The sequence below is a fragment of the Mycetomoellerius zeteki genome, unplaced genomic scaffold (assembly GCF_001594055.1).
Source record: "Mycetomoellerius zeteki isolate Tzet28-1 unplaced genomic scaffold, Tzet1.0 scaffold1, whole genome shotgun sequence".
In the NCBI taxonomy this organism is placed as follows: Eukaryota; Metazoa; Arthropoda; class Insecta; order Hymenoptera; family Formicidae; genus Mycetomoellerius; species Mycetomoellerius zeteki.
The window spans coordinates 171,566-188,421 of record NW_017255910.1 but is presented as its reverse complement, the minus strand read 5'-3'; the positions used below and the strand labels follow the sequence as shown (position 1 = coordinate 188,421).

General features: G+C 31.1%; 1 protein-coding gene across 1 annotated transcript in view; it reads left to right on the top strand.

Annotated features, from left to right (window-relative positions):
• The window catches only part of LOC108731098 (lachesin), a 123,435-nt gene that overhangs the window by 12,755 nt on the left and 93,824 nt on the right, over positions 1–16,856 (top strand). The window contains exon 3 of the mRNA XM_018461195.1: positions 16,138–16,345. Coding sequence (XP_018316697.1) covers positions 16,138–16,345 — 208 coding nt within the window. The remainder of the gene's footprint in view (positions 1–16,137; positions 16,346–16,856) is intronic.

The window sequence follows — 16,856 nt, the reverse complement described above, 5'->3', positions numbered from 1 at the left end:
AAACAAATGGGGGATGATGATAGGCAAAATCAGTCGAAATGTGCAACTCGGCTGCAAGCCTGGGATAGATAACGACATTCTTTAACCGAATCGCTGTTGCTGATTAGATTGAGGGATATAGTAGGTAGAGCACAAGAGGAACGCAAAACTGACTGATAGATCTTCTACGAAATCAGATTTGGCCTAATAGCCTGTTGTGACGATCCACGGAAATATTTTTGTGAAATTATTATAATTAAAACGAATAGCATTCACCGGTTTTCAATGACATATCATCGTGAAAGCTGCACGAAACTGTCACAATTCCTAATTTCATTGTTCTATCTCTATGCCAAACTTCCTCCCTGTTCTCAAACAACTTAATTTGCCTTTTTCAGCGTCTCTCTTCGCTTAACCATATTCCTTTTTGGTCTCTTTCTCATCAGTCCAGAATAGCTTTCATCTTCCTCTCTTTTCTCATCTTTCCTCTCTAGTCTCCCTTTCTTTCGCCTTGATTATTACCTTGCACTTTCTCTCTCTCTCTCTCTCTCGTTTCTTTTTCAGTCTTGCTCTTCGAAGTGCAACCTCTTTGCAATTTTGCATTTTGCCCTACGGCCATCGTCGCGCATGGAGTTACGCTCAACTACCGTAATAGCCCTTGAACGGGGCCAACCGTGTATCGTTTACGACCCTGTGAATTTTCCTGCAGAATTACTTGAGAAAGGAATTTAGCAGGCGTTGGTATTAATTAGTGGTTAATTAACAGTACACCAACCGGGCGAGTAAATGCTTTATTAAAAGTCGTTAGTACTCCGGATCGTTTTCAACGTTACAAAACTTTGATAATAATTGATATACTCGTCGGTGAAATTCTTAAAGTAATCTTGAAGAGTACGTGCACGTAAACTCGGTCAACGTTGTTTGTGTTTTGTAAGTAAGTGAAAAATTATATTTAAACTTGCATCAATTACTGTCACAATTTTGTTTAGGTGCTCTGTAGAGAGATGTTAACTTTTTTAATTTTATTATGCGAAGTATAATTTCATAAAGAACAAGTCGGGGCTGCATTTTCCGTAACTCATCCAGTTAACTAATATATCTTACAATTAGTAGTAAAGTCAAACATAAGACAATCACTTTTCTTGAAGTGAAATTTCACTCCCAAAAATTTAGAGTGTATATATATGTAATTGTAAAAAATATATAAATACGTACATATATAAATGTAGGAAAATATTTACGCAGGCATAAACACATATAGATACAAGGCTCCACATTCCATTTATATAATCAGCACTGCAATCTCATATTGCTGCAAAATACACAAAAACATCAACTTCGAATGGCTGTAATTTAAAAACTATAATTTTTCAGACTTTGCGCTCATTGACATTTTTTATCTATGCATCAAGAACTATCATATAGCAAATTTGTAGAAAATTTAGTCGAAAGATTATGATTTTCTGCAGATTCAATCTATAGAAACTTCTAAAAATGCATCAATGTATTATTACTGAAAAACAGTAAATATTCGCTGAAGATTACAATTATAAGTGTAACACTGAAATAATAATACACTGATTCATTTTTAGAGAGTTAGTTGAAATGTTTATCTTATCTAGGCATAATGATTTCTCATCAAGTAATTCTCGCACGTGTATATCTATTAGGAGAATGTTATATGTATGAACTTTGTATAAACGTTACATGCCCATTATACTTGAATATATGGAATGTATATATTAATCAGTTATAGTAAATTAATAGATGAAAGCTTCGTATATTTATCGTAACAATTATTTTGTTTTCATTACAAATAGAATAGTATAAATACGTGCCGATTTTTCCTTATGGAAATATTTAAATATTTTTTCCGTAATTTTCTTCTGTGATTCGTAATCGTCTTTTATGACTGCCCTATAATAATTCTGCTCCACACTGAAATATCGTTACAACCTTCTTTTTACAAACATGACGATTCTTATTACAGAATTGTTGCCGCATTAAGTTGTAGTTGTCATGAATTATTCCGCTCTTGTTTCCTTTCAATTTTGACTTGGAAATTTACTATTGGCTAGAAATAACACATAAATATGGATTTATATGCGTAAATGGAGGAACTGCCGATATCGCAGAAACAGATTGCATTCAATGTAGAAAGTCGAAATTATTTTATAGTACGGAGATTACGTTACGGTTTCTATATTTTAATTATCGCGTATCCTCTTATCAGCTTTCGGGCTGTCAGTCGATCACTAAAAAAATCTATACATAAAACGAGCTCTCGGGTGCGAGGTTAAGCATAAAAGTGATCGAAGCGAGCGATGAACGCGTGAATCTAGATTGCATTGAATCATCCATCGTACTGTCAATAGATATCGATATGTGCAAACAGAATCTCTATCTTCGCGCGCTAGTTATATAAATCATACGTAGGTATAATTGTAAAAGCTAGATATCCATATCGGACTATGATATAACCTGTCACGATCACTACATTTGTTATAATTTAGATGATCGTTTCTCAATACTTTTTGTGTATATCCATATTGATTTGCACCTGCTCACGTCATTCTTTACAACCTCCATATAAAGTCGCATATAAATATTTTGTCAAATTTAGTTTTTAAAACAGGCAATTAGAATTACGATTTGCCACCGCAATATGTACTTTACGTTAATATATTATGTTCCTGTAGTACAGGTCCATTTTGAATCTGCAAGGAATTTCAATCGTGCTTGCAACCAGTGGGAGTTTCTTATTGATACGATATTACAGCTATGTATGTAGAACACAAGAAAATATTTCTCTTTAAACTTCATTCTTATTCATTAAATTAGAGCATATCACGCTATATCACGCAATATATCTTGTGATAAAAATAAATACATTTTTAATGTGAATCTATTTTAAGGAAATTGTAAATAAAACCAGAAGTTTGCAAAGGTATCGATAAGTATCGATACTGCAGAGACCGATCCGGTATCGATTTTTTTCCTCAAATATCGATCCAGTATCGATACTTTTTTGTATCAATCTTTTCGAACACTAGTTCATATAACATTTTTTTTTATTTATTTACATTGTTGACATTGTTTATATTTTGTCAACAATTTAATTTTCAAGACGTTCTCGCAAACACATTTATATAAGCAAGCACTCATCTTCCTGCGTCGCGGCGACTTCCTCTTCGTCAGAACTTAGGAGCCATCCGCAGTGCGTGACTACGAAAGTTTCTCGTATCGCGCTACGGTGACTTTTCTAGGGAGATCTTAGGCAACTTTCCCGGTGCGCTCTTCTCAACGAGCTCTTCTCGGCGAACGTTGCTTATAAACCGTCGTGAAAATTGCCCCGAGATATACGTAATATAAAACTTATTAATCTCGGGACTTTTGCACGGTATTATGTGATGGTCAATTTAATCTTGTCCGCGAACTAGAGTAGTGATCCGTTTGTAAATTATTAGATGCTTTCTAATAACAATAAGAAGTAATTAAATTGCTTTTGTCACAAATTTGACAGTGATCTCGTATTATCCACTTGGAGACTTTCGGATCATTATTATTTTCTTCTTTATACTCTCTTTTTTAAATTTCTTTACAGTGTTTTAAGATGTTCGTTAGCATTAATATTATTAAACTGTTTGTCAATTCAATTTGTGATATTAGTTATTCCATTTTCGATTTAGGATTGCATTTTAAGACCGATATTAAATTGATGTACAGAGCTTGATATGTATATAACTGAAATGTTATTGAGCATCAAGATTTAGTTCAGTTGAAAAAAAATTTGTTGCTAATGCGGTATAAGGAAACCTGCCGAAAGCTTAGGCGACCGCATGTTCGTACTGCGGATTTCAAAATTACACGCAAGCACGAGGCAGAATCTGACGAGTTCAGAGATTCTCGGGAACCGGCAAATCCTGTTGGCAGACAAGAGCTTCAGAGATCCGCCACCATCTATCTTCTGAGCTCTTCGTTAGGAGAGCCGTCAGTGGCGTCTGACTGTTTAAAGAACTTTCACGGGATGTACTGTGATTTCCCGTACCTGAAACTTTTGCTTACCCCGAGTGCCGACGAAAAGGAGAAGCGGTACATAGACGAACAATTCTAGACGGAGTTGTTGCTGAGTTTCTGGGTGAAATACCTGAGGGGAAAAGAATTCAGGGTAGGGTAAAACGCGAAACAGCAACTCCTAAATGTAAATGTCTCTCGTCGGATTTAGATTCGCGATAAGTTGATTAAGCATAATTCGTTTGCTGAGTAAAATGTCAAACAAAATTGCCTCTCACATAGAGTACAGTAGCTGCGACAATTGCGCTAATAAATATATGATAATATTTTAATGATTTTCGTCTGTTTTGTATTTTATACTAAACAGCTGTTATAAAATTTAATTATAATTTCTCAGATATGTGTGCTTAAATTTAATATATCTTTTGAAAGTTTGCTTAATTTTAAAATTACTAAAGTGTGGATAATAATAACGATGACTGTGTTCGATTTGACTCTTTCAGCGCTTTTATTCTTTTTTACGTCTAATGAATGTTAAAAACAAATGATGATTACAGGCGTTTAAAGCGCGTGAGCGATTAAACACAGCAATATATGCTCAGCAAGCTATCAATACAACTGCTACATAACATACATGTAAAATGATATATATTTACGTACATGTTAGATAGTAGTTATATCTGTATTTACTGGATGCTTCCCAAGAAATATGGTGCAATTAAAATGTTGCTCTTTCGAATAGAAATATAGTATACATATATATTATCAAAATATTGTTCAATATCTTCTGTATAAACAATAACGCTACGAGTAAAAGCTAGATTTTTTGCATTTAGAATTGAAGAAGAAAGGGTAGGAATGATACAATTTATCCTGTCCGAACGGGCTGTTTCTAGCTTAATTTGAGGAAGTATATATACACCGAAAAAAAAGGTGAGGAAAAAGCGGAAGAAGCGTGCTATTTCCGCGGATCCAGATGTTACCAAGCAGCAATAACGAATCTAAAAAGAAGTAAGATTTAACGAGTAAATCTTTGTGCAAAATCTCGAATATTACGCAATACATTATAGTTAAACATTAAAATCTTTTAATCTTTAATTTTAAATATATAGGGTAACTATATTAGAACTTCTATTAATTATACATAGAAAAAAAAAGATTAGCTGCTGTAGCAAATTAGATGGTGAAATATGACATTTTTAATTGGTTGCATTAGCCAATTTTTGGTTGCGTTAGCCTATCCGCAATGTCAATATAGGATTTCGATAGACTAACGCAACCAAAAATTGGCTGCTGCAACCAATTAAAAATGCTATGCCATATTCAGCTAATCTTTTCTTTCAGTGTATGTTTTAAGCGACATGAAAGCCAATAATAAAATTAATAAAAATAGTACATGATCAAAATATAATAATAAGATATTAATTATAATTTGAATTTATAACAAAGTTTTACAATATAACGATAAATGTATAAATTTGTATAAGAAGATAATCAGATTAATTCTCCACCAGCAATGCGCGGACTTTTAAAGTACGTTGATTGTTTAATTGTGAATTTTAAGAAAAGACAGTAAGATTCGCGATATGGCCTTTTAAAAAAAACTTGATAATGTGTTGAGATTGTATGTGTATAGTAGGCGTCATTGACACCCAGGGCCGGCTCTAATTAATGCGGGGCCGAGTGCAAAAAAAATGCGAGGCTAATTCTCGGAATTTAAAGAAAAATCATTACAACAAAGATAAAAACGTATTCTTTAATAAGAATAATAATAACAGTTTAAAAATACTTTAAATATAAAAGTATCTTCAAGACCGAATATGTGATATAGACAATTAAACGAAAAAAGGCCTTTATGCGGTTGAGCTGGATCTTACAATTAGTGTGCTTATATTTTCGGTATGAATTTATATCCAATTCTGCAAACGCGCGCCGAAATATTTTCGGTCTTAAAACGCATTTATTGACAAAACCAGAGTAGTAATATCACAACTAAGTTGACTAGCAATTTAAGGGGATATTCTACTTTGTAGCGCTGTTTTTTAAGCGATCTTTAAGAATTTTTTTTTTAAAAGTGAGTGAATATTTTTTAATTTTTTAAAAAGGGTTTTATTTATTGAAGTTCAAAGATGAAATTTTAATTTTTTTATAATTAAAAAATATGAATAATATAAAAATATGAATAATATTCGACGTATTACAAATACATTTTCCCTCTGCATCGTATACGGAGTTCGTCGGCGACCACGATTCCGAGTCTTCCAGTGAACAGAAATAAAAAAATAAGACTTCATTTTAATCAGGACACTTGCAATTATCGTTAGAACTAAAATAATTAATTTCGTTTAATAAATAAATTAATGACACTTATTTAAAAAAAAAGTTTGATTTTTAAGGTTTTTAAAAATGTTTTCAAGCTCCAAAAAAAAATATAAAAAATTAAGTTATCAATGTCATTTTAGTTCCAACGGTAAATGAATTTGTATTTTATAAGCCCTTAAAATTTGGAGCTGATCGGTGCAGTGGTTTTCTTTCAATCATAGTCGCCAATTCTGAAAAAGTTGTTTCGAGAAAATTGCGTTTAAAGTTTGCATTGATATTTTTATGCAAATGGCGATAGAATTTTGTAACTTACGTTTAGTCGGCAATTCCGGAACCATAAAGTGGACCTTCCTCCGCCTCATAAACAGCCTCCTTTGCTGCTCTTTCCCCTCGAGCTGCTGATCTCAACTTTTTTATCACCTCAGATGCCCGGAGTTCGGATCGGACAATACGAGTTTCGTCCTACGAAGCTGCTAATTTTTGAACAGCGGGTCCAATTTTAATTCCCATTGTGACCATCATTTTCAAAATATTGTCAAAATCCTCATTAAAAATGCAAACAGTTAAATACGTGGCTATATCGACGATAACTCTACCGGAGTGGATGTGTTTCGGCGATTCATATTAGCAAACTATCTTGTTGTAGATTATGTGTCTTATGTATAACGTTTTTCACCTCTAATCTTTATTCTCGCGCCGAAAGAAGGTAAGAAATTGCCCGCCATAACAAATGAATATAGCGACAAGTATGGGAAAAAAGGCATTACCAACAGTAAAGAAGTCTTTTCCTACCGATGACAGCGCTCAGATAGCGCGCTGACAACTGCGCAGAATAACTATTGTAGTTTCGCTAATATTTCGAATTTTTGTATAAAACTTTACAGAGATATTCTACAGACTATAAGGATTGAAAAAATGTGAAAAAAATCGATTTTTTTTTTACCCAACAAAGTAGAATACCCCCTTAAATAATATTTATGCTAATGTAAAGGATAAAATCAAATATATATGCAAGTAAGATCCAAGAGTCAATTTCTCATAGACTTGCTAAAGTTGCTACCAACTTAATTTATTATCATTTGCTAGCAATTTTGGCCAGTCAGCCACACACACACACACACAGCCTCACAAAAACGTTTTTAAATTAATATAATAAATACATTACAATTTTATGTTACCAGTAATGAAATGTGTAAGTAATCAAATATACGTAAATAAAATATACTGTAATTTACTGATTATAATTAAAAACTTACATTGCCAATAATTATTTAACATTTATTGCTTTATTAAGGAACTTTGCCGCCCGGGGCTGGTCAAAGTGCGAGGCCGGATGCGGTGAATCCTTTGCATGTCCCTAAAACTGGCCCTGTTGATGCCTTCCCGCGTGAAATTAGTTTCCTCTAATCGCATGTAGTACATACTCGTATATCTAGATATTCATTTATCATCACTGTCAAGTTCCTCAACGTTATTTCGAAACTGCAGGTAACGCATATTTAGTGTTAAAAAGAAAATATTATTCATGTAACTTACATGATATCATTAATATTACAACAAATTTCATATAATGATATATAAAATTTTCACAAATAGTATTATATTATTTATTAGCATTGTAAAGTTGTTGTGTAATTTATACTTATTTTCAACATTATTTCTTATTACTTTTATTAAAATTATTTTTTTTAAATTATTTTTCATTGTTTATTACCAACAAAAAATATTTCAAAATATTTTAAACTGTTTTAAATAATTAGAGTTTAATTATAAAATATGAAATAGCAAAATGTTTCAATATTAAGTTATAATAATATCTACATCTTTTCCCAGTATTGTATTAAAACACAAGAGATGCAAGACTAAGCAGTAATATAAGAAATATATATAATAAGAATTTTATCATAATATTAATATTATTTTTGACACCACAACATGCATACATTAAATAAGTTGTTTAATATTTATTACTTTAAACAATTTCTTATGACCTTCTTATTTAATAGATATTAGTTATTTTACCGAGTTCTATTGTTATAAGAGATGTAAAATTACCGCCAAATTTAATTTAACAATTACTTATGGTAAAATTACGATAAAATGGTAATTTATTGGTAATTTTGATAAAATTGTTTTTTTACAGTTTTATGCATAAATAGGTTTTATTTATGTTCTTCACATTAATGCATAATATAAAATAATATTCTTCTAACATTCTCATCGAGAATATAAATCGCTGATAGAATAATAATAGGACTCTTCACTAAATCTAAACGTAAAATCTAATTGATGCTAAAATTCGTTTTCAATATATGGTTCCCTAGAGATTTGATAAAGTGACCAAAAAATAGAAAGCGATGCAGATAAAAAATTCCAGTATTTTTTTACATAATTCCTTGTTTTATATTTTAAAATCTAGCATTTTACTGAATTACTTAAAATTATTTTATATTTCTATTCAGATATTCTGGCAATAGTGCAATTACAGAAAAATTATTTTATTTTTGATATATAATTGTGTCTTTGTTTTTATTTTAATAAAAACTTTAACAGTCTAGTCGCTAAAATACCAAGCAAATAAAATAAGAGTTTCATGCGGGATCTACAATAGAAGTCGTACAGGTCGTAGAATCTTAAATCGTAGAAAATTAATTAATCACGATCGAATATGAGAAGAATAATCGACTATGATTGGTCAATTTTCTATGACCTTAAGATCCTACGACCGCTACGACTTCTATCGTAGACCCCGCATTATAATTAAGTTTAATTGTAAAGTAAAAAATATAAAAATACAAATAAAAAATCAAAATATGGACAAAATAGTTTAAGATTACTGTACTTGTTACATTTTTTCAGAATCCTAATAAAAAAACTTATTTGAAGTTTCTTTAGTTTAGACTATATACAGTCTTTCAATTGTCATATGAGCCGTTTATTTTGAAAGTGGCCTAAGTCCATTTGTGAATTTTTTGTTGTTGACTGTACTAGCGTGTACAACTTGAAGTTAGCTGTCATAAACAATATTTTGCGGTTAAGTATATTCAGAGTATACGATAATTTCTGACATATAAATTTTCGCAATTATTTCAATAATTAAAAACATTACTTTGAAAGTGGCCTAAGTCCAATCTATTATAATGTGGAAATCATAGACCACAAATTTTTAGTATTAGGACATTCATTTTTACCGAATGATAGAGATTTTGGCGTCGTAGAAATGTCATTAAAGAAAAATAATTTACTGTTTGTCCCCCAAGATTATTATAATGTTATCAAAAAGTGCCGGAAAGGTAATAACTTTATTCTAAATGAAATGAAACAAGAGGATTTCATATCAACAAGATTTTTGGAGGACGCAGTTTTTAAAAGGGTAAAGAATTCTAACGGAGAAACAATAAATTGGTTAAAAATATGCTGGATGCGTTTTTTGAGAAATGAACCATATAAAATTTTCTATAAGATATCAATGGATGAGAATGCAGAGTTTAAAATCCTGGATTTATTACCACGTCGGGGTAGACCAAGAAAATTCGAAAATATTGTATTGACACCACTTTATAAAAATATAAGACAAATTTCAACAGCGAAATAAGGACATGATGGACTTACTACGATATATACTACCGGAGCACCATGACTTCTTCAAATCCCTCCCGCATACACAAAATGTAGATGAGCAGTAAATTGTTATGTAATTTATATAGTTAGAAGATTTCCTGAATTGCATAAATTGTGTTTTTGAAGTGTTGTAAAGAAATAATATAAAATAAATTGAGTATTGTTTTTTCAATTTGAAGCATTTTAAATTGTCGAATGGACTTGGGCTCTTTCAAATTTTATAACAAATCTAGTTGTTAATTTTGAAAGTGGCTTAACTCCATTTGTAGTAAGAAAACACATATTATTCACTTAATAATTGCTATTATTTTAATAGGAATTGTAAATTTAACTCTCTTAGATACACTTAAGCAGTGTGACATGTTGGTATCCTATACGTATATTTTTAATTTTATTGAAACGCAAACTCTTAAATATCTCAATTTAAAAATAAATGGACTTAGGTCACTTTCAAAATAATCCTCCAAAAATTACTGACTAATTTACTGTAATTTACCGAATAAATTACCATAAAATTTGGTCATTTTCATCTCTAATTGTTATATATGTATAAACTGTTTATATTATATATATATGTAATTATATACTATATATAAGTACCTATCATATATCATTATATATCATATAACATAAAACTTTAATTACTTAAACTGACTAAAGTAATTTAATAAAATGTTGTTAAATATTGTTGGTAATAAATAATGAAAAACAGTCTCAATAAAAGTAATAAGAAATAATGTCAAGAATAAATAATAATACAATAATTTTATGATACTGCTAATAAATAATACTATTTAAGAATTTTATGTAACATTACATATTGATGTTAATATGTATTAAATTTGATATTATATATTCTAGTATTAATAATATTAATGATATTGTGTAAATTATATTAGTATCTAATATCTTCTTTTTGACACTGTGTATGCATTACATGTTGTTTCGAAATAACGGTGGCAAATCTGACAATCATGATGAATAAATATCTAAATGCAATATATTTGATCGGAGGAAATTCATTTCAAACGGGAAGACATCAATGACGGCTATTGTATAAGGACGCCAATCTATTGTTTGCAAAAATGAATACAAGTCATGCCTATGCACTCAGCGATGTGTTGCAGATCGCATAAGATTTTGTGCAAATAAAAAATTTGGATTCCTTTTCACGCGCACGCACACACACACACAGACACACACGATTTACTTCTTTTTTTATACTAATTTCAATAAGTACATAAAGGTTTCACACTTTTAAAACAGATTTTTCAGTGTTTTATATAATTTTTTCACTGATGTAACTGTAAAATCAGTATTTATGAAGATATATAATATACATAATTCATGAAATACTCGAAATCAAAGAAGAAACTTCTCCAGAAAGACTTGTCAAATTAGAGAAACGCAAAAAATGTTCATTTTATCATTGGCCAAATGATAGGAAAACTATGTACTGTGCCTTGTACGGAAAATTGAGAGCGAGAAACATTGTACAATCACATGATATTTTTATTTTGGAATCTTTGTATTCATATTGGTTAAATAAAATAAAAAGAATTTAATAATTAATTTGTCATAAAAATGATTTTATTACCTTTTTCGCGAGAAAATTTAATTTTTTAAGTCATAAAAAAATTCATTTTCAAGTGCTCAAATATATAATGATGTGTTAGCTTCAATTGTTTGAAGTGATAATTATACTATTTTTTTCTGAAGTACACATTCTCAACTATTAGATTATAATAATTAGAAAAAATGTTTTCATGCACATTTATAAAAGTTATGAAATTTTAATCGATACTTATTACATTTTTTTCAACATTTAAATTTGTAAAATATAAATAAAATACGATATGGCTTTTATTATGATAAAAACTTGTTGTTAAAGGTTTCACAAGTATATAAAATTTTTTTCAGATTTTTATATAGTCCGGTACAATAAAAAGAATCTGCTGTGGACTTCAACGACTTAAGTTGCAGACTATGATCAAAAATTTCACATTACCAGTAAAAGATTAATATCACATTTTAAATTAAGGCAAATTCTTTAAAAATACTTTAATTATGGAGCATTCGAAAATTCTAGTTCTTACGAACTAGAGTTTAGTTATTTTCTTACGAGCGAAAACGCGTTTTATACGTTTTGCAGAAAAGAAAATGCAGTAATAGGAACTGAGTCGGGTGGAATTCGTTGCTGTTTTTGTTTCAGTTATGAAGAAATATACTTAAAAAGAAGCAAACAATAAGAGCAAAAAAAGGATGAGAAACGGTGAGCGCCGTTGCAGTACCGCCGTTGCTTCGAATCCGTGGCGAAAGGAAATGAGAAGAAAGGTTTGTGAGGAAGCGGCCCGGAAGTCCTTGAAAATGCATAAGCTTTGTCGCGAAATGAGCTTAGTTAGAAGCAAGTTACTTCAGTGGAGCATAAAATACCAGCATAATAATCTTCATTTCTGGCGGCTGTGCGTAACGTCGCGTTGCGATTTTTTCTTTGCCCTGTCGCCAGTCCCGATATTATTCAGATATGTAATACTACTATGTAGTATGTTGCTAACGCAACCTCTTTTTGGGAGTGGGGGTTTCGCTTTATGCGAAGACAGCGAGATAGGGAATATCGGATCTCTCATTTTCACAGTGTATTCGAGTGTGGTGCGCATGCGCTGTACACTATCTAAGTGAGAGGTAGATATTCGTCTGCACCGTTTTCGCCAGCTTTTAATTGGCGTTAGCAATATGAGAGTATTACATAGGGGGGACTGGTCTAAACCATGTTCCAAATAGGGTCTCTTTAATTTAAATGAATACGGTGTAGAATTAAAAAATGCTTTTGTGATCACTTTTGCGGTTTATTGTAAAATTTATTCCAAAGTTCGAAAGGATCCGTATCCAAATCGGACAGTGAATAACTTATAGACCTGGTTGTAGTACTAGTAATCGACTGACTAGATCTGGTTCAATCAATTAAATCAGTAAAATATCATGAGTCATCAGACTCAGATTAGTTGATTGATTTCAATTCTAATAATATAAACAGTCAGTAATTTCTTTTTCCGAAAAAATTTTTATCTTTGATTGTCAAATTGCTCGTTTTTACTCAATACTAAGGAAAATACATTAAAATATTTTAAATTTCTATCTAAAAATCCATAAAAATAGAAGTTTTCGATTTGAACCAGGGAATGGTCCGATTTGGAACCGATATGTTCCAAATAGGATCGGAAAAAGCGTTTTTTCCGTTATAGTTTAACACAGATGAGAGATACGTCAAAATGGTCTAAAAATGGCACCTTCGATTTTACGATCGGATTTTATTTACGCCTTATAGAGAGCAAAAACTGCAAATAGATCCGATTTAGACCACTCTCCCCTATATGATATTATTGCTATTTGCGGCACCGTTCGACATTGTTCATGTTCTATAGTGACGGGACCACGAGACAAGTTTGACACCGATCGTAAAACTCACACCGCGCAGATTCGTCAGGAGTGATTTCGGAGATATTCGTAGTATCTATATACTTACTCTTGAGACGAAGAGAATTTTTCGCTGACGGGATGCTTAGCTGTGGACTTTCAGAGACGGCGTGACTTCGTGCTAATATGGAAATATTCAATGCAGGAACGTGGCGCGATAAACGGACGGCTGCTTCCTCTCGGCTTTATGAACTCATGTCGGCTGAAGGTGTATTAAGCGAGCATGTTGGAATTTTCAACGTGATGGTTGCTCAACTTTGCTGTCAACGTCAGATCTTGGATTTTAGAAGATTAAATTTGAACTTGCACATGTACCTATTTATATAACTAGGAAGAGTTTTATAAAATTTCAAATTATTTTAATTTTTGTTATATATTATCAATTATTATATCAAATTGAATGGAAATATTTTATACTCATATCGTATATAAGCGAAAGAGAATGTAATACGTTTTATAACTGTAATACGATAACTTATAACAACAATTTTAACTGGAAAACGTATGAGTATTTTCTTTATTGCTTATTGTCATTAATTCTCGTGCAAACTATAATTACTTTACATCGACGCCTCCTATTTATAAAATGCTTATTCCAACAAGAGTGTTGTAACAATTCACGTTTTTGTAGAATAAGATGCTAACTCGCGCTTTCGTTCAATAAAATGTCAGCTTAAGCTGCGTACAGACTTGTATCAGCCGTTGCGAACCGTTCGCGAACGCCGCGCTGCCGCGAACAAGACGGCGCGCAGTGGCGCTAGTGTGGACAGTGTCTCGACTGTCTCGAACGTCGCCGCGAACATTGGGCCCTCCTGCCAAGATCACAAGGAATCAATTTTTCCGAGAGGATAACCACTTACCTAATGTAATCGTGGGACAGAGTTCTCGAAATCATTATAAAATTCATATGAAATCTCTATGTATCCGATAATTAATTACATATGCAACCACGAGAAATCAACTGTATAATATTAAATAAAATCGTATATTTTACCAAATTACTTCATATGTAGTGAAAAAAATTATTTGTAATCAGATGAAATCATATGAAATCATGTAATCTGTGGGACAATATTCTACTGCTTCCTGATTAGACCCAAGTGGAAAATTCTTGACTAGCGCACACCTTGTCACTTCCTGATGAAGGTCTGATACATCAAGCATGCCTTAATAAATTTTTTCTCGGGATTATCTGCAGGCGCCTTCCGAGTTACTTTTTTTCAGTAACTAATGTGTGGTCTACAATGGGCAGTAGCAGTAGTTAGGCGTAGAAATCGACCAATCATAGTTGATTATCCTCCTCATTTTCGGCTATGGTTGATTTCTGCGCCTATTCCTTAATCCGCTACTGCTACTGCCCATTGTAGACCACGCATAACTTTATTCCTCTTTTTTTATTTATGCATAACTGTAATTCAACTTATTTACATTTTTTGGTAACTAATAAATAATTTAATAATTACTTAGTTTATATCAAACTTAGTCAATACATGGGCTGGCCAAAATGAAATGTTTAGTGAACAATCAATGATTACATCTTTATTCCTGATCATTACACTCTGTGAATGTCTGTATTAAGAAATAAGATAAGAGATCCTTTTAGTATATGAAAACTCCCTAATATTGATCCTGTAATTTGTATTACAAATGCATATGTTAATTTATTATAAATAGCACAGCGTATAATTGAATTTTAATTTAATATAATAAATAAAATAATTTAGTACTGTTAGAAATATATAAGATTCTTATATTTAAAATAGCAATGCAAAGAATTGTAAAAAAATAACAGAAAGATAACTGAAAAGAAACAACTCGTTACTTTTTAAATAACTATAACACGTTGCTTTTCAAAATCGGCAACTTGTAACAGAGTAACTATATTTTTTAAAAGAAAAAACTGTAACTCTCTCTAACTAGTTACTTTTACAAAGTAACTTTCCCAATTCTGTATACTTGTACTTTTGCTATTTATGAAATGGGAATATTAAACTTATAACGCAAATTTGAGATAACGCAACTTGATATAACGCAAACTTGAGAGAGAGAGAGAGAGAGAGAGAGAGAGGGTGGGAGGGAGGGAGGGAGGGAGGAGAAGGAGGAAAAGGGAAAAAGAAGAAAGAAAAGGAGATTAATTAAATGTAAACATTAACTAAATTTAAAACATTAATGAAAAGTTATAAATAAAATATTTATCTCATTTTACTTATAAAACTATATAAATTATTTGATTTAAAAATACATTATAATTTTGACACAGTATACTTATAGTAATTACGTTGGAAAAAATCTGGTCGCGTAAGTGAAAAATCTGACAGATTCCATTAGTACCTATATCTGTAAGAAAAATGAATTCAAAATTCCAGAAATTGCCAAATATCTAATTTCGTTCTTTTAAATATACCAGAATGATGCTAAATTCATTTAATTAGATCATTACAATTTTTCAATGAAAAGAATATCTGGTGTATATAACTTGGAGAGATATAAATCCAATCGAAAATGCTAATCAAATCTTTATATAGTTAAATCTATCAAACATTCCAACTATATATTATAATAGTAGAAATTCTCTCTGTTTCATCAAAATCTGTTTCATCTCTGTCTTATCAAAATGCATTCTATATCACATACGTGTTATTGGCATAATTAAAACATTTACATTTTTTTCAGTATAAAGTTACTTAACAATATCTTTAAATATTTGTTTCCCTTTTGTACTTTCAGGTGGCGTGGATCCACGTTGGACGCCAAATGCTGCTTACTATTCACAAGCATGTGGTCGTGAAAGTACCCAGGTTTTCCGTGTCGCATGACAATCAAAAAACATGGCTGCTTCACATTAATAGTGTGCAACAGGATGACCGGGGTTATTATATGTGCCAAGTAAATACTAATCCAATGATAAGCCAAGTGGGCTTCCTTCAAGTCGTTGGTAAATAATTATTTTTACTCAATTGAATTGAACTTCCTCAAAATAATTTACACATGAAACGTAAAGAAAAAGGTCTATGTGAGTGAGGGCTATACCGTTTTTTTTTTATATCAAAGAGCAAAGTAGAACATAACATTGACAGATAATGGTTAATTTATTTTTTATTTATATATTCGTGGACAATAATCGCATGTATAATAATTTTTCTCGGGTTTTGCACAAACAACATGTGCCTATAAAACATATTAAACTTTGCACCAATAATTCTTTTTTCCTATAATCATCTGAGAACTTTCGATTATAAGATATACAAGTTATGACCGTTAATAAATTTATCATCTATTATAGTCCATATTTGCAACATCATATCATGCATGGAGTTAAGTTACAATAAGAAACACAATGTATTATTCCTCTTCAATATGTTGCACTTTATACATTTAACCTTATACTGTTTACAGTTTATAAACAATTTCATTAATAATAAGTATGTTTTGAAAAAATGAAATAT